General features: G+C 35.1%; 1 protein-coding gene across 1 annotated transcript; it reads right to left on the bottom strand.

Annotated features, from left to right (window-relative positions):
* Nucleotides 1–7,162: 7,162 nt before the first annotated feature.
* On the bottom strand, nt 7,163–13,194 carry LOC113696189 (calcium-dependent protein kinase 13). Its single transcript, XM_027215569.2, has 7 exons — nt 12,330–13,194; nt 11,061–11,204; nt 10,723–10,875; nt 9,358–9,473; nt 9,090–9,257; nt 7,689–7,919; nt 7,163–7,610 (listed from the first exon to the last, which is right to left on the bottom strand). Exons 1-7 carry the CDS (start codon nt 12,964–12,966, stop codon nt 7,461–7,463), a joined length of 1,599 nt encoding a protein of 532 aa, XP_027071370.2. The 5' UTR covers nt 12,967–13,194; the 3' UTR covers nt 7,163–7,460.
* Nucleotides 13,195–19,141: the final 5,947 nt, after the last annotated feature.

Below are 19,141 nucleotides of genomic sequence, written 5' to 3'. Positions count from 1 at the left end.
CGGTAGGATTGGACAGAAGGATTATTAGCATATATATTATTAGTTGGAGCACTAAATAGGAAAAATCATTCAAAATATCCCTCATATTTTGTAAAATGGCTTTTTTCGTCTCTTACTTTTAAAACTGTAATTTTACGTCCCTTACAAATTTACATTAATTAAATTTGGTTCATATCTAAACTTTCGACTAGTTTTTTTATCAAAATTTACCACATGCCTTGCACGTAATCATCTTTTAAGGGCAAAATTTTCAAATCAAACTTTACACAATTCGATCTATAGCCTCTCATATTTCACAAAATAAATTTTTTTGTCCCTCACATTTCACAAAATATTTTTTTTTTGTTCTTCACATTTTATAAAATAAAATTTTCCATCCCTCATATTTTACAAAATAAATTTTTTCGTCTCTCACATTTTATAAAATAAAATTTTCATCTCTCATTGATCATGTGTATGAATAATTTTTTTTTTAAACTCATGTATGTATCTATTGAATTTTATCTAAACAATACGAATAGCATGTGTACGACTATAATTAGCTATTTAAACAAAATCAAATAGATATATATTACATGCTATTTATATTGTTCAGATGAAATTAAATAGATATATACATGAATTTTAAAAAATTATTAATTTCTCACTCATGTTCATTTCCTGTTACTCAAAAATTGAAAACAAAGAAGAGATTTAATTCTAAACATTATCAAGTGTTTATATCAAATTAAAATTGGACAAAAAAATAAACAAAGGAAAAGTATGATAAAAAGAAGTAAGTAATTGGCACTTTCAAATTTTAATATAATCACAAGACAAGTAATTCAACTGTTGGTCTTAAAAGTGGCGAGTAGAAATTTTAGATTTAAATTGTAATTTATTAGCATGACTATAGAATTCGAACTAGAAACCATTAATAAGATAATCTTATTATATAACTCAATAAATAAATTATTTTCAAAAGAAAAAAGGCCACAAATATTGAACAAGTACACATGGTAAAATTAAATAGATATATACGTGGGTTTAAAATAAAATTGTTAGTTTTAAACTTATGTATATATCTATTGAATAATATGTGTACAATTATAATTAATCTGTTTAGATGAAATAAAATAGAGATATATTACATGCTATTCGTACTATTCAGGTCAAATCAAATAGATATATGTGTGAATTTTTTTTTTAAAAAAAATATTCATATACATGGTCGATGAGGGACGAAAAAATTTATTTTGTAAAATGTGAGGGACTATGGATCGGATTATGTAAAATTTGATTTGACAATTTTATTCTTCAAAAATAATCACGTGCAAGGTGCATGGTGGATTCCAACCAAAAACTAATCGGAAACTTAGGTAGGGGCCAAATTTGATCTCTGTGAGTTGGTAAAAGACGTAAAATTATACTTTTAAAAGTGAGAGACGAATAAAGTTATCTGGCAAAATGTGAAGAACGTTTTGAACGATTTTTTCCACTAAATATACACACTTATTTGTTGAAGAGTGAAAGTGCGCCAATGAAAAGTTCGAGGACCATCGGGGTTTTTTGCCCCTAATTGTAATAGTAAACTAATTAGGAAACGGAAGTGAAAAAAAAAAAAAAAAAAAGAAAGAAGGGTCAGAACTCAGAAGGGTTAATTATACCTTTGATCCTAAGCAGTAACTACTAGAATTGCTGATATCAGAGTAGAGTATTACTGGAGTGAAACCTCTCACGTTTGCTGGGAAGGTTTCTGAAATTATCCTTATTTGTTTTCTGCCCAACCAAAGATCCCTGATCTATCAGTTCATGTTCTATCTTTCCTTTTGTAAGCGATCATTCGTGACTGATCAAAGTCACACTATCCACGGTCAGGCCATTTGTTGAGTTTATTGTATAGATATTTAGATTGCCTTCTTGTTCCTTGGCTTATTTGTTGAGATTTCAATATTACTTTTACTGTGTAAAAGTTAATGCCAGCAATGCTGAAGGCATATGGCAGAGCACTTTGATGGATACACAGTAGTATAAGCTTTCTCCGGCAAATACTTTCTTGTCTTTTCAAGAAATTGGAGAGGTTTGTCCGGTGCTTTAGTGGAAACCTGAAAACAAATTGCTCAGAAAAGACGTGCTCTCTATTCAGGGCGCACGTAACCATGTCGGTCGCACGTGAAGAGATGAGATACACATTTATTTGCCATGTTGATCAGAAGCATCAATCATTGAGTTCCTCTTCGGCAATGCTTATTAGTATTAAGGTATAATCAGCCAGCATCTTTGCCATGTTGAATAAACACGCAGTCAAAGCATTTCAGCTATGGTCTATACTTCTCTTAAAGCTAAAGCCCTGCAACTCTTTTAACATGCGTCCCTCGATCTGGATTCTTAGGGGTGTGTGTCCTCATCTCAATGTTGGAGTTGGATCGAGTTCATCTTCATGTTCATCTTCATCATGGGCAACTCTTTCATGTGGGCAATGCTAAATTATCACTTTCCCATTCCCAGCCACACTTCCTGAAAGGGAATGGGAATGCACCAATCACTGAGTTGGTTGGCCCTTCATTATCAGTACTTCGTCCCAAGTTCGAATTAACCCCGTATTATGATTATCTCATCAGCATTTTGTTGACGGGATCACAGTAAATAGTACTCCAGTATCCTCTCTCTTTTTTTTTTCAATTAAAGCAGATTCCCTTTCCGGTATTTGTCCAAAATTTGACAGTGACAAGGAGGCCGTGATTCATACCATTTCATACTTGCCGACTTCATAAAGAAAGTGCTGCTATCAAGCAAGCAAGCAAGCAACAGGTAAAATGTGCTTTGAAATTTCAATGTCAGGCCGATGCCACCACCATTCTGACGCATTGACAATGACAAAGTGGCCATACCTTAATTATCAACCAGCACACGCCTCCCTCCATTACATTACGGAGAAACCTTTCGATCTTCCCGTGTTTTCAAAATAAATATAATAAGCACACACAGTTTTTAATTTGGCGTGGAACTCGTTCTGGTCCATCATCTATTAATAGTGGGACTCCTCGTCTTTCCACCGCTCTGATCCAGATAAGGTGTACAAAGAAAAAGAAATAATCAAATTGTTCTAGTTTTTAACTTGTTCATTGATTTTTCAAAGCAGTGATGCCTGTGTGATGAATGGTATCTACAAGTTACACATCAATCATAAAATTAAATGCACATGGATGATATGCCGCACAGCTGAGGTGATCAGAGTCAGATGAGGCCCCTGCAGATTTCAGGTCAAGATTTGGTACTGCATGCTGGAGACGTTTGAGCTTTCCTTTGCATGTGCCTAACAACACCAAATTAAGCCGGCTCACTATCCACGGCAAAACAAAAAACCACTGAGCCAAGCTCAGCCGCCACAAAAAATGGACTAAATCCTTCTTTGGGTTATAGAGAGGGAGTTCGAACCCCATCTGAGGTGAAAAAAATTCAAAAGAGACACCAGAACACTTATTTGATCTAATCAGATTCTTATACTTACTAATCCCTCGTACATAGCCTCTTTAGGTTTCCCTCCATCTAGATGCTAACTCCTTATACATAGGCTCCCCTCCATCTGGATTGTTGCTGTAAGAAAAAAAAAAAAAATTATCCACGGCAATTATTTTTTGGCACTTTTAGTAACTTCACGAATATACATATAGTTGACAAGAATACTTAAATTTCACTTTAGACAGTTCAGACAGAACCGATATTGGTGCTCTGCTTCAAATTTTTAAGAGTTCTTCAGCTATATTAAACAATTTCGGGGGGAAAATATTTGCTTGTCCACAAAATATTCTGAGACGATCGGGACCAGGGATAACTTACTCCTTTTACCAGCTTTTCTTTTTGGAAAAAGAAAAAAATGATTATGATCAGTATTTTGCTTTAAAAAAAAAAAAGGACAAACTGGTTTGAAATTTTGCTCCTGGGCTGTTCCTGTTAATAATGTGAGTCGGAATGGAAAAGAATTTGCGAATGAATATGAGGACGACTAAATCATTTCACCGACATCTTTTACTTGGACTAGCGAGAGAAGAGGGTAGTATTTGCATTTTTCCACGGGAACCAATAAAAAAATCGAAAAATCTTATTGTCACTCTGTCAGATTTCACATTCAAATTGGCTACTACCCACTGAAACGACGGCCTCATATGTGCTCACATGTAGATGGTCTTTCTCGGCAAGCACATGTAGAGATGTAATTGAGCCGAGTCGAGTCGAATTCGAATAACGAGTCAAGTTTAAAAAATTTGGACTCGAGCTCCTCGATTTTTTTAAAGTCGAGCTTGAGGTCGAGTTCGATTTTATTTTGCGTTACTCGAATTCATGGCCAACGAGTCCAATTAAGTTTATTTTGAACTTAATCGAATCTAATCAACTTTAAAAATTATAAATTTATATTTTTTTTACACAATTTTAAACAAGGGACAAAAGACATTTCATACTAATAAATAAAAATTAATATATGTATGTGTGTGTGTGTGAAGCTTGATTGAATTGGATTAAACTCAACGACCTTTCAAATTTCACATATTAAGTTCAATCTTGACTCGTCAAGCAGTTCGAATTTGGTCAATGCAAATTTGAACTCGGGTTTTGACCGAACAAGTTCGCAAGTTATTCGATTAAACTTGACTCATTTACACCCCTCAACCCACAGATGTTCTATACTCATTTAGTCATTCCCTTGGAAAAATGGGAGGATTTCAAATTTGTTTGGATTGTAAATTATTTACCAAATTTTATTTGTCTGCATCATCAACACATCTTTCAACTATCTTTCTATCTCATATACATCATATCAAAAAAGTGTTACAATAATTTTTTAAAAAAATTACCTCAAATAATTCACTATCCAAAAGTCTGCTGCTAACACCTTGTGTTTTTGGATCTCGTGGCCGTCTATTATTTGCATTTCAACGCAAGAGTAGTTTGTAGAAAATTAGAGAAAATTGTTAAAAACACCCCTCATATTTCGTCAAATAAATTTTTTCATTCTTGAATTTTAAAATGTTAATTTTATATCTCTTATAAATTCAAGTTAGTAAAATTTGGTCTCAATCTAAATTTTTTTAGCACTTTTTTTAACCTAAAATCACCATATAACCTACATGCAATCATTTTTTCATAAACAAAATGGTTAGATCTCACTTTGTTAATAGCAATAATAAATATGAATATGATCAAATTTCAATTTTTTAGAAAAATAATGTATACAGTATGACTTAGATCCTATTTTTTTTAGGAGTAAAAATGAATATATATTGGGCAATTTATTTAACTACAAATGGGATCTAACCTTTTTGCAAAAAAAAAAAAAAAAAAAAAGACCATTTGTTTAACTACATGCAATCATTTTTTATGTATAGAAAACTTAGACCTTACTTTTTTAGTGGCAAAAAATGAATATGAATTGAATCGAATCTGACTTTTTTCAGAAGAATAGTGATGGTTCTGTTTATATCTTATTTTTTTAGGAACAAAAATAAATATGGATCTAGCCTTTTTGCCTCTAAAAAAAGGACCATGTGCGAGTTATGTAATGAATTTAGGGTAAAAAATGGTCAAAAATCTAGATTGAACCAAATTTTACTGACTTGATTTTGTAAAGGACAAAATGTTACTATTTTAAAAGTAAAGGACAAAAAAATTTATTTGACTAAATGCGAAGGACGTTTTGAACAACTTTTCGTTAAAATTGATGATTCACTTTTAGTTCAATTTCAACTTCCTCCTCTATTGTAAAAACAAAAATAAAAAGAAAATCATTTCCTCATTTTTAGTGCAAAAGAGTACAATTGTTGGGGCCAATATAGTAGTCATGAAACCCTCTAGGTTCCACTAGATTTGCATGATAGATAAGAAGTTAGAATTTAGAAACAATTCCAAGCTCTATGCTCAAAAAATGCAATGCTGTAAATGCATAATGTGAGTCAATCTAGTCCCAATCTGGATTTTCATTCACTTTTTAGTCTGAATTTACCACGTGATTTATACATAATGAACTTTTTAGGTGTAGAAAAGATCAAATCCCACTTTCTAAGGGAAAAAATGGATATGAAAGACATATGGGTCACCTTTTGTATTTGTGCTAAAAAAGTGTGAGAAACTTAAAACCAAATTTGGCTAACTTGATTTTTGTAAAGGATGTAAAATCGATATTTTAAAAATGAAGTACAAAAAAATTCATTTAATAAAACATGAGACACATTTTCAACAATTTTTCATTTTGTGTGTCATTAATCACTGTCTATTGACCAAATTCTGGGTATAAAGGATAGAAATCCGAATTTCATTGAAAAACTAGAATGCAGCCATAAAACTAAAGGTGTCAAAATAGATGATTCAAATAGATTTGAACAGGTCATAATTGGATAATAGATATAAATAAATACCCTTTAATAAATAAGTATGGATATATCCCAATTATCAATTTACGAGTCAGTTAAAATTTTACTTATTTTTTCTATCTTTTCACATATTATTGACAAAAGATAATGGTATTTTATTACTATTAGATTGATAAGAAATTCAAATTATTTACTTAACACTAACTAAAAGTTAAATTTATATTTGTAATTATTTTTAAATAGATATAAATGAATAAATCGAATCAACTCACTGCCCATCAATTAAATGAATTTAATTGAATATCCTTTACACCCATTCAAAATTAATTAGCGAATTTGGATGGATTATTAGTGAGGGAATTTGGATGGATCATTAGAAAGGGAATTTGCATGGATCAACATAATTAGATTGTGATTGATACCTCTACATCAAGCACGACTCCAAGCGCTAAGCCAGCAAGAAACCAAAACACAGGGAAAAAACCAAAATTGTGAAATTATAATTGGGTCCAGATATACACTTCATCAATTTACCAACAACTTATCCACATCATAGACTACTGACTAACTTATGGCCAACAAAGATTACCAAAGCCAAATGTGCAACGCTGAAATAAAAAATCTATAAATGCAAAGCACTCATATGACATCAACTCCTATATATGGATAAAAGGCCACCCCCGAGGAAGGGGGGAGAGAGAGTGGGGGGGGGGGGGTGTTGTGTGTTTGAAAATTGAAACCTTCTCTGCAACAGAAGACAAACTTTTTCAAAAGTAAAAATTCCCTAAAACATATGAGTTCCATCCACACGCTCAAGAGATGCTAACAGATGTCCGCATTAACAACACCGAGATCACAATTACATCTGACAAAAAATAACACTATACCATAATAGAGAAGCGAGGGTAGAATCATACATGGCAACTCAAAAGGCCAGAAGACTATGAGTTCCCTACTCGGTTTTCGATGAGGCTGGTGAGTTTACCACCATAGTATGAACCTCATAAGCCACCAATTAGATGGAACCCACAAACAATGAAAAATGCATCAAGTAAAATACATATCGGCATTCACTCGATACTGTGTAGCTGAATGACATCGAAGCTAAGTGTTTCGTTATTCACTTCCCAAGTTAAGAGAACCATCCTTGATCAATTTTATGCTCAGACTGTTGAATCTCCCTCTCGAGTAATGCCTAGAAGCCTTCCTCCAATCGGTCCCAGTTCTCATCATGGCCACAAATTCGTCAAAGCTGATTCGCCCATCCTGCATTTGTTATCAATATTAGTGAGGTTGAAATCTACTTCATCTAATCCAATGAACCGTACTGAATCTAATATTCACCTTGTCTGTGTCAACTTCCTGAAATATATCATTAGCTACATCTGTACAATCATCTACTCCATCCTCCATTAGGGCATTTCGTAGTTCATCTGGCTCTATATAACCATTTCCATCCTTGTCAAAATATGAGAAAGCTTTATGGAGATGTTCATCGTTAGCCATCCTCTGTAGATGGAGTGAAACCGCAAGGAATTCTCCATAATCCAAACTTCCTTTGCCGTTTGTATCTACCTGTGAAAACCAAAGTGTTTTTTGCTCATTTCATGTCTCTTTTACAATGGGGAGGGAAACTGTAGCCAGATTTAAAAAATAAAGTACATAAGCGGCAAAAGTTCTTTGTAAAGCTAGTACTCAAGAAAACTAGCATTTACTACAATGCTTTTCTTCTTCATGTATCGATACCATGAAAGTTAAGGACCAACAAAATGAAATAGTAAATATAAATTTCACCTAAGACTTAATGGGGGGGTAAAAGATTGAGAAGAATCACACCCAAAAGATGGGAACTGTGGATAAAGTAAAACAAGAAAAGCAAATAAACAATTTCCCGCAAGTAAAACAAAAAAAGCATAACCAAAGAAATGTAACAAGAAATAGAAAAACACGTCTCAAAAGGTAAGGGCTGACAAATAACACACTGTTATCCAAAATAAGCATGTATCCTAAGTTAGCTTGTTAAAGAATTGCTGCACAGACCGCTGCTGCAACCAAAGATCAAAGAAATGCAGACAGGTATGCATAATCAACATAGATTCCAAAGATACACCAGATGAAATGATATAGATTTCAAAATCAAGCCCTGTACAGAAAAATTGCTCTATTACTTCTTTCCAATTTCAATCCTCATCCTTAGTATCTATTTTCCTTTTAATTATGTGTATTTTGTATCAACTTCCTCCACCAACATATATCCTTTGTCATTCTGCTCCACCACCATAACAAAATTGGGGCAAAATGCATAACCACCACCAGTCCTCACTCCCCATATATTCTGTATCTCACAGACAAGTCATGACACTGAATTAATCATGAAAAGACAAATTACCCACCTCACCCACATCACCTTCCTTAAACCTTGGCCAGCAATGCAGTCTTCTTGAATCAGCAGGTCTTTAAATTGACTCCAAACAAGAGACTGTCCACCAAGAATAACTAATCCCAACTCGAACTCACTAATCCACTCACAGCACCCACTTCCAGATGTGACTGAACTAACTTGTAGTTTGACTTTATGTCCATTACCACCTTTTATAGAGAGAGGTGCAACTACTTCTAAATAACATCATCGATTAGCAGCTAGCCAGCACAGTCAAGGTGACAGCAAGAGTACAGTTCACGAATGCCCATATGCATAATATATTCTATTTCTATTCAACAAGACAGGCAAGGAAGAAAACTCACAGCTTCGATAAGCATCTGTATTTCAGATTCAGCCAGCTTTGAATTGGAACTCTGAAGTCCAATTTTTAGTTCTTCAACAGAAACAATCCCATCATTGTCAGTGTCTATCTTTCTGAACATATCCTTTATATCCTCAACTTCTTCAGTAGACAAGAAATCAGCAATGACCTGTGTATAATCCAAAGTTCAAAAAGATTCTTGAAAAAATGAAAAATATGTTTCAAAGAAAGGGTTTTTAAGACTAGAACATCTAGATTGATGAACCAACCCTCAAAGCTTTTCTCTTGAACCTATTCATCAGCGAGAACTGCTTGAGCCTGGACTTCACAACATCTCCAAGAGGTACATTTGGAGCCTTTTTTGCATTTTGCAGCCAAGGATGTTCTGTAGTCATAGAAAAGCTATTAGTGAGCAAATAAACCACAAACATTTAAGCTACACGAGCAAAGGCCAATGGCACAAGTCATTTATCCGAAAATAACAGCAAGCTACAACTACATTCATGTGACTCAAACCTGAAGAAAGTCTAGCATGACTGAATTAGTCGAAAACCATACAGCTGTTAGGGCCTAAATCTTGTTCAATTACCAATTAAACATCCACTATTAATCTGAACGTCACTTCTGATCCCACAACCTCTGTTACACTAGTCTCAATTAAGTGTGGTTTCTTCCACAGCAACCAACTTCTCAAATGTGAAAAAATGCCTCTGTGAACCTAAAAAAGCAGCTCGAAATTAATCACCAAGACCTACAAAAATCAACCGCATTGCCAGCCACCTAAAGGCTCAACTTTACATGCATTAGCAAAAAAAGTGTAAACCAAAATTAGTTTAGTTTTCCAACATTGAAAATTGAACATTAACAGGTTTGCCTGCCGACTTGAGAAATCGATAACATGCATAGAGAAGATCCACTCTCAACTGCCACTTCCATCATCATGACTACAGGTTGTGTATTTTGACTATCACATGGTATGCAACCTTAAAATGCTAGACTAGATAAACTTTTCTCAGTTAATAAGTATTTATTATATTTTCTCCACCAATGTCTTACAAAACCCTTTCTTCTATACCAAGAACTGCATGACCACATTACGCAATCTCATTAATAGAGGTGACCAAGAAGTCTTGTATCTATAGAGAATACAATTGACAGATCAGAACGCATCAACAATATAAATTGCCTTTTTTTCCCAGAGGACCAAAAAGCTTCAAATTCTTCAATTATGAAGCATAGGTGGAAAAAAACTGTTCATCTGTTCATTTCCATATGACCCAATTTAGTTCCAGGACCAAAAGTTGTCAACTCTATCTAATACCCAACCATCATTCCACTAATTAGGTACAATGTGTTTACAGGATGGAAAATAACATTATACCCAGGCAGAAGTTATCCTAACATCCCAGAAACTATTCTATAACAAAATCTTGGGCATGTTCAAGCTACAAGTACTTCTGTATGAAAGGGTTCAAATGTACACAGTTCAAGCACATAAAAAGAGTGCACAGCTGTGTTTTAAAGTCGAAAGACTGCTTTCATTGTCAACATACAAACCAAATAGTAGAAGTGCAATAATGAAATTGTTTTGAGGAACTCAAAAGGAAAGCACGCAAATACATAAAGCAACTCACCAAGAACTTGCTTTGCAGTAAGTCGAAGTTTAGGATCTGGCTCCAACATTTGCCGTACAAGACTCTTGGCACTCTCTGAAATACTTGGCCATGGTTCTCGTTTGAAATCTATTAATCCACGTAATATAGCTTGGGCAACACCTTGTTCAGACTCTGTACCAACAAATATCATGTAAGAAAATGAGAACTATTCACTAATAAAAGAGATAAAATGAAACACGGTGAGACAGGAGGGAATCAGGAAATCATTATTTCTGTCAAGAGTTGCAAAGGAAGAGCTTTGGGACTAGGGGATTCAGGCAGACATATACAGAGAGCACATTAGTAATGGAATTTACCAGCCCAAAATGGAGGAACCCCACACAACAATATGTAGAGGATAACTCCTGCGCTCCATATGTCAATTTCTGGCCCATAATTTCGCTTGAGCACTTCTGGAGCCATGTAATACGGGCTGCCGACAATCTCAGAAAACTTCTCACCTACAAGTTTATTAGATAAGTAGTTAAACAACATAGTGACATTAACAACTAGTAGACTGACACTATTGGAAGCTCATTACATACCAATTACCCCATTGGTGGATAACTGGTAGACACATTATAGTATCATTTAAAAGGTCACTACAGCATATTATCTACAAGCACAAGAGCTTAACTCATGATTGTCAACAAATAGCAAGAGTAATAAATTATATATCCGCATAGACCTCTGTAGAATTGAGTCTATAGCTAAATGTCAGATTCTTCAAACCATAAGATATTAGCTTTGGAGGAACTGAACTTCTTCAGGATTGACAGAAAGGCACGAGAGTTAATTCCAAATGGAATCAACAGAAAGTATAGCTAATAAGTTGCCACTCTCACAATAACTGCATAAACAGCTAAATGTTGAGCATAGGTTCTTATAGACCATATTTTTCAAGCAGCTTTTCATAATGTCAATCACTGTAAAAACCATCATCACTTACAATTCATGGCATCATCATAATTTACCATTCATGACATCGTCGTAACTTACTGTTCAGTGCAAGTCTTGCTTATTGTGAACGTCACAAGGACAGAACAATAAGGCCAATTACTTCCTAATCAGATGCCTCTAGGTTTCATAATTGTGCGACAGAATGCACAAAGGGAACAAAGACAAGTTGATTCAATTACTGCAATAGAAAAGATTAACAAGCACTACTCCAGCTACCTCAGATAGCACCACACGGTACAAGCTTTTCTTGAGTTGTGCAAATAGGAGTTAGAATCCAGAGAGGTCAGGGTGAGATCATCAGCTGCAAATAGTCCTTAACAGGGCGTGACTCTCATATCTAAGCAATTTCACTCGTTATCTAGTTTTTTAGAAATTGCACCTTCCAAACACCCTCAAGTCAAGTTTCTCCAGTTTAAGTTGAACTCACCTAAATCATTCTGCCCCAAAAAAAGTATCTAGCTTATTACAGATGGTGCATCTGGAAGCCCAACGAAAAGTCAAATACAGGAAATATTTCTGTGAAACTGGCATCAGTTTTCAACATACTCAGACTCCCAAAAGCTCTATTTGAAATTCAGGACAAAAAAACAGCTGGATAAAAAGCATAAAACTGCAAATTCATTTACCTGGCTTAAAGAATATCGACAAACCGAAATCAATTGCTTTGAGAGGCGAATTTTCCTTTTTATTGGCGAACAGAAAATTTTCTGGCTTCAAGTCCCTGTGGATCACTCCATGCTTGTGGCAGAGTTGCACGACCTCGACGATTGTCCTGGTGACCGCGGCGGCAGCTCGCTCGGTGTAATGTCCACGGGCCACAATCCTGTCAAAAAGCTCACCACCCTCGCACAACTCCATGACCAAATGAACGGCATTGTCATCCTCACAGGCCTCCTTCAAGGTAACAATGCTGGAATTCTTGGGCAGATGCTTCATTATAGCCACCTCTCGCCTGACGTCGTCCACATCGACGGCCGTCCGAAGCTTCCTTTTGGAAATGGACTTGCAAGCCAATAGCTCCCTGGTATCTCGATCAATGCACAAATAAGTCACTCCGAACTCACCACGACCTAACTCCCTGTCCACCAAGTACTTCTCCTCGACGTTCTCCTTCTTTAAATCAGTTAAGACAGTGATGGGCTTCTTGCTGTTGCCGGGGCCGGGGCCGGACTTGTCCTTGCGGGCGTGATCGTGGGCAGAGAAGTTGGAGGACTTGACGTCTTCTCTGGCGACTGCGGCGGGAGATCTGCAGCAGTTTCCCATGGGAATGGAATGGAGCCGGGGATAGGAAGAAATTGGAGGTGAGTGGAGCAAAAACCCTAGGCTAGTCCAAGACCTGAGCTAGGGTTTCACATGACTGGAAGAGTAAAGAACAGTAGCGTAGGTGGGGGAGGAGTCTAGACAACTTCTTCAACCAATTATGGTACTCTACTTGTGTTCAGGGATCAAAAATGGCGAGGAGGAGAGAGAAGGAGAGGAGAGGAATGGGTGGGTCGACGGAGGGCAGATGGCCTTGGGTTGGCTCCTTTTTTTTTTTTTTTTTTTTTGTTTCTAAAAGCAATCAGTGGGGGCGTACGGTAACGGCTCAGATGCTTTTGTGGAGAAATGGCCTTCTTCTTGTTTTCTTCCTCCGGATTCATCCCAGACCAGACCACTGCGTCTTTTATTTATTCTCTAATAATAATGCTAATTTTAAGTTAGTTATTAATTCCTTCTTTTTTTTCTTTCTATATATAGTATATGATATAATAACTAGGGATTAACAATTGTTTATGGTAGGACTTAGGAGACGGAGCACAGGACCGGATAATTTATACGTTTTAATTAAGGTGTGTATCATCCTTTTTCTTTTTTTTTAATCTCTCTTAAGTATCAACCGTCCCTGCCAATTTTAGCTCATTTCAACTGCGCGTAACATTGGTTCAATTGCGCGTAACTTTTTTTTCACAGGATGTATTTTCACAACAGATAGTGGTGGGCCCCACACTTGGCGCGAATTTCGAGTTACATGGTGTTATTTCAGCCGCACAAAATTTTGAGGGCCAATTTTCAGCCGCACAAATTTTTAACCGTGCAGGGACGGTCATACTGATGACCGTCCCTGCCCCAAATCCTGTTGTTGTAGACTTGTAGTAGTAAAAAAATACGACTACTACTAGTAGTACGTAAGTGTGTGTGTTGGTATGCGTGGGATTTTTTTTTTTTTTTTTTTTTTTGTCAAATGTGTGGGATTTTGTTGGTTGTGTGAGTTTTGTCGGATAACTCAACGGTCAGGACGGGACGGCGAGAGGAGGGAGGGGAGAGTTGCTTTTCAGCTTTTGGGTTGGATGGATCTCGACTTGCATTCCTTTGTCTCTTACTATTATTCTTCTCTCACACACACACAAACTCTCTCTCTCTCTCTCTCTCTCCACGGGACGACTGATTGCGGGCCTGCGCTAGCCTTTTTCTGTTTTTCTTTTTCTTTCCCCCGCAACCAAACTTAAAAGGGTTGTTTGGACCAATCTAAAAATACAAAAAAATAGATGTCATAGCCAATTTCTCCTGTACCTATTCTTTGTTTCAGAAAGGAAAAAAAATGAAAAACTGAAATGAACCGCGGTTGAGAAAATGATCAATGCACTGGATAGCTGTAATCTTCCCCCCCCCCCTCACCCCAACAAAAAAAATATAGACAACTGTAACTTTTGAGTTTGACTATATGTCTGCAAACAAATCGAATTGTTCACTAATCGATTCGATCAACATTCAGCACGAGTCAAGTTCAAGTCAATCAGATTGAACGGTTAAATTTGAGGCGAATATAGAGAAATTCATCTCATTAATTCGTAAATCGATACAAATGTATATATTTATTTTAATAATAAATTTATATATTCCTAATATTTTTATTATTGATTAAGAAAAATAAGTATTTTATTTATTTTTTACAAAGTAAATTTTTTTTTTTTTTTACTTTTTGAACTCGAGTGGGTTCGAATTCCAGTCAAGAGCTCTCAATATACTTCGAATTTGAGTTTGATAAAATTAAGTTAAAACTCGGTTTGATTAAATGAAAATTTGATTCGATTCAATTTATTTATAGCTTTACTTGAGTAATATTTTATTCAGATCAAACGACAATACAAGGCTCTCTTTTTCTTGTATACATTCATATATATACATATATATACTTTTTTTAGTCTAGTAGGCTGTTTGAAATAAATTTTAATCAATAGATCAAAAGTATACATTTTTGAATAGTTTAGTGATCAATAAGGTGTAATAAAAAAAAGGAATAGAGTGATCAATAACATTTTCTTCTGTTCTTTAAAATACCACTCCTACTGTTAGTATCCTACATGATGAACCATCAGCCTTTGGACTGGTGGCCACCATCAAGCTTTTAAGGCTTGCCTCCCACCAATTGTCACATTATAATGTGGATTTGCTTTAAAAAATTCAGGCGGGTGAGTAGTGCAAACTATTTGATCCGATGGTGGTTCAGTCCCCTCCGAATTTCCCTTAGACCTCATTAGGTCCACCCCCTCCCCTAATATAGAATAGATTAGGATATACTATAGTTGTCGTATCTGAAAAAAAAAATCTTACATAATGACGTTAAAAGCTATCAAAGTATAGGATTTTTTTGACAAGCTAATTCGTACAGTGGTAAAAAGGAAACTATTGAAGGATTTAGCTACTCATAGGAAGCGCGAGCCAATTCACTTCGCTGAACCCCCCAAAAAAAATGAAATAAATAAATAAAGAAAATAATATCGTCAGGTGGTCTTCGATAAGTGGATAATTTAGTTTATTGAAGTCAAAGACTAGTCCATCCCAGTAAATAATTAGGAAATCCCTTAAACAAAGGGCCTTCAACAGACATTTTTGAAAACACACAATTTATTTTTTTTTAATATATGAATCTACCATGGCCTTAGGCAGTTACCTTGAACTTGAAGGACTAATTTAAGGATACAGATGCAACGCTGGGCTTCTTCTTTTCTTACACCTTTCCGAATCTGAATATTCATTTACAAGCTACTTATTAACCATCATGTCTTCCATTGAGATTTTTTTTTTCATTTTTGGATAAAAAGAATTATTTAGTCTTCCCCATGAGATTTGAGACTTGAATCCTCTTTAATTTAGGGGCATCATCTGGTTTTGCCGTCGCGTCCATGTTTTACATGTGAAGATACTCAGTAGGGAAGGACACAAAAAATGTAAAAATCAAAAGCATCATTTCAAGGCCCATTGGACCATGTGGTCCAAGGATCTGGGCTAGTCATTAAAATATGAAACTTGATCATGATCAAAATTAATGATGATGCAAATGCCATTTGCGAGAGTTAAAAAAGGAAATTTATTTTTTAAATGGAAAAAAAAAAGAAGAAGAAAGAGAGAGAGAGAGGGGTAAGAAAAGGAAGGTCAGCACTGATTCCTATGTTTGATGACTCAAACCCCTCACTCTTTATGATGTTTTCCTTCTCTCTCATACCTTAGTTAAGAAACACACACACACACACCAGATATAAACTAAACCCACGGCCCAACCCAAAAGGCAATTGCTGACTGATGGGTTGAACCGAGGAGCTTATATCCAACACACACACACCTCTCTCTATCGATGTGGGAGGGAGAACAACGGAGGGAAAGGGGACGGGGATGGCTTAGAGCCTTAAGGAAGAACCCACACCACACACCAACACACCTCGCCTTGATTTTGTTTTCCTTCTCTCTTGGTTTGTAGTTTTTTTACTTTACAATTCTTCTTTATCTCTGTACCTCTCCCTTAATTCTTTTTTCTTCTTACCGAAAAAAAAAAGGAAGGAAAGAAGATCCTAATCATTTTTTTCAAACCCATGCTTGCGAGCTTTGTATGGCTTTGTGGGTTCCATGTAAAAGACAGACCTGAAGCAACAGAGGTTCTTTTGGGCTTGGCCCCATGGTTTTTTTGACTGTAAAATGGTTTGAAAGGTGATAGTAATACATGACTAATGCTGTGCAGCAAAAGAGTTAGTCTGCCACACTCGGTTAGCAATGACGAGGTTGAAGAATTATTTTGTCTTTTAATCAACACATATGACCAGATTGATGACTTTTTCTTCTTGACTTCACCACCAAGCCAGATGTAGAAGATTTTTTAGTAATGAACCTTCGACTATTCGAGTCAGCTCATCATTTTGCCATGCAATGTATCATATTTTTATGGGTAAAAAAAAAAAAAAAATTTCATGTGATAAATCTAATATATAGAAAAGTCTCTTATGATTTTAAAATGTACAACGTAACACCTTATATTTCGAACAAAATTGTAAAGGTGATGGAATCCGTTAAAATTAATAAGGACGGACAAAATAACAAAAATGCCTTGATATAACTAAGTAAAAGATAGTTCAACACTTCAACAAAATTATTTGTTTTATTATTTGGAGAGAGAGAATTGGTGGTTAAGGGATAATTTTAACGAATTCCATCATCTTTACAATTTAGTTCAAAACATGAGATGTCATTTTGTACTTTTTGAAACCACATGGGATTTTTCTATAAATTAGGTTTACCACAAGAGACTTTTTTTTTTTACCCTATTTCTACTATACTACTATTTTCATATTTCATACTAAAGAATAGAAAGCCTGTAGATAATAGATTTATCGTGCGTTTGATAAAACTGAAATCTGAAATCTGAAATATAAATTCATTAAAATTATTAAGTATTAAATCTAATACATTTGAGTGCATATCATATTCAATGATAAGTGAATAGTTTATCACTTCATTTTAGGAGCAAGTTTTGTTTAAGAAATTCAGTGCCACTTAATGAATTCAGATGTTCAATATTTGGATATTAACTGTCTAAATATATTAAAATACGAATCCATTAACTTTAAATGCTGAACTGAGTTATCAAACAGGATCTTAGTCTTTTTTTTTTCTCTAATTCAATGAAAAGTCATGAAAACAATGTTATAATTCATAAGTAGAAGATATTTACCACCGACTATAAGTTTCTTGACCATACGAAAGATTTACTAGCATTTGTGATTAGTATTACCTCTCTCTCTCTCTGTTTTTTGGCAACCTTCCTTTCCTCAAACCTCACTAGTGTTTTTAACACCTCAAATTTAACGTACTACTAAGGCTAGAATGAACTCCCAACAAATCCCGAAGCCAAATACGAGGGGCATTCATCAATTTATTAAATACTGCCGCTAAATGCTAATTGCACTAGCTCCTGTACTTTGAAGTTTGAACCTGAACTAAAGCATGGAATTCGCGAGTCTCATAAATTCTCCACCGATGTTTGGCAGACAGACGACATTTATGTGTTGGCAAAGCTTGGGGAACCAGCCGACAAATCCCCGCAGCAACTAAAAGTCTTTACATACATTTGCGATACATAAAGATGACTGCCATTTGTCTTGATTGCAAGCGAATGAAGTATAGGGTCAATGTACGCTATAATTTCACATAAACAGTCCGTTTGAATTAGTTATTTTTTGAGGTGTTTTTAAAAAATTTTACGTAGCAGAGTTTTTATAATATATTTCAAATATTTTTAAAAAATATTTTGAAATATTTAAGAGCAAAAGAGTTTTTAGAATATATTTTGAGATATTTTTTAAACATAAAAAAAATTAGACTACTTTTTAGAGTATATTTTAGAGCATTTTTTAAAAAATTTTATATGTATTTGAAAAACTCAGTAATCCAATCTAGTTTTTTGTCCGGTTTAAACCGAAAAATAGTTCGTTGTTTAATCGTTGGTCTAGCAAATAAGGGAGGTAGGTAGATAGCACACTCTATGGTCTAAGTTTTGTAAAATTTTCAACCACGTTTCATTCAATACCTTGCTCTGTATCAATTGCCATAAAAAGTACAAACTCTTCGTTGGATATCTAGAATCTTGGTGAATGGACAGTCAGCACTTAAAACCTTTGGAAAATAAGAAAAAGAATGCACGACTAAGAGGAGAGAAAAATGCATGACGAAGACTAATTACCACTATTGAAAGGTCAATTACCACTTTTGAGAGCATATTGAAGGAGGTTAACTTTGAAAATCAACGACATTCAACGGCCAAAAAATAGTAAATAAATGAATGAGACAAACACGAGAGAGTTGTACGTTGAAAAAACCAGACAAAGGAAAGATGGCAATTGGTAAACTTGACAGAAAATTTTTGACAAATTGATACAACACTGCTGTTCTTAGGCGAAGGCGGCATAGCATGCGTTGGACAAAAGATGCCTTTGCTGCCCTTTTTTTTTTTGGGTTAGAACTAGAATAAATGTTAATTATCGGACCCACAATCTAGAGAAATCACTCGTGATTATTGCCACCATTCTTCAATCCGTAGCCAGAAAATAAGGAGGAGGGTAATCCGACTATGGTAGGGGTTAGTGGGTATACAGATCCAACTTAATCAAGAGAGTGTTGTGACACAATTTTT

This window comes from Coffea arabica, chromosome 6e (assembly GCF_036785885.1).
Source record: "Coffea arabica cultivar ET-39 chromosome 6e, Coffea Arabica ET-39 HiFi, whole genome shotgun sequence".
In the NCBI taxonomy this organism is placed as follows: Eukaryota; Viridiplantae; Streptophyta; class Magnoliopsida; order Gentianales; family Rubiaceae; genus Coffea; species Coffea arabica.
This window is presented reverse-complemented; position numbering and strand designations above follow the sequence as displayed.

Coding starts and splice junctions, on each gene's coding strand:
- LOC113696189 (XM_027215569.2), bottom strand. CDS start 12,966: ATGGGAAACTGCTGCAGATCTCCCGCCGCAGTCGCCAGAGAAGACGTC. Junction 11,205..12,329: donor GTCGATATTCTTTAAGCCAG/GTAAATGAATTT, acceptor ATAAACTTGTAG/GTGAGAAGTTTTCTGAGATT. Junction 7,920..9,089: donor TACAGATGCTTATCGAAGCT/GTGAGTTTTCTT, acceptor TGGTTTTCACAG/GTAGATACAAACGGCAAAGG.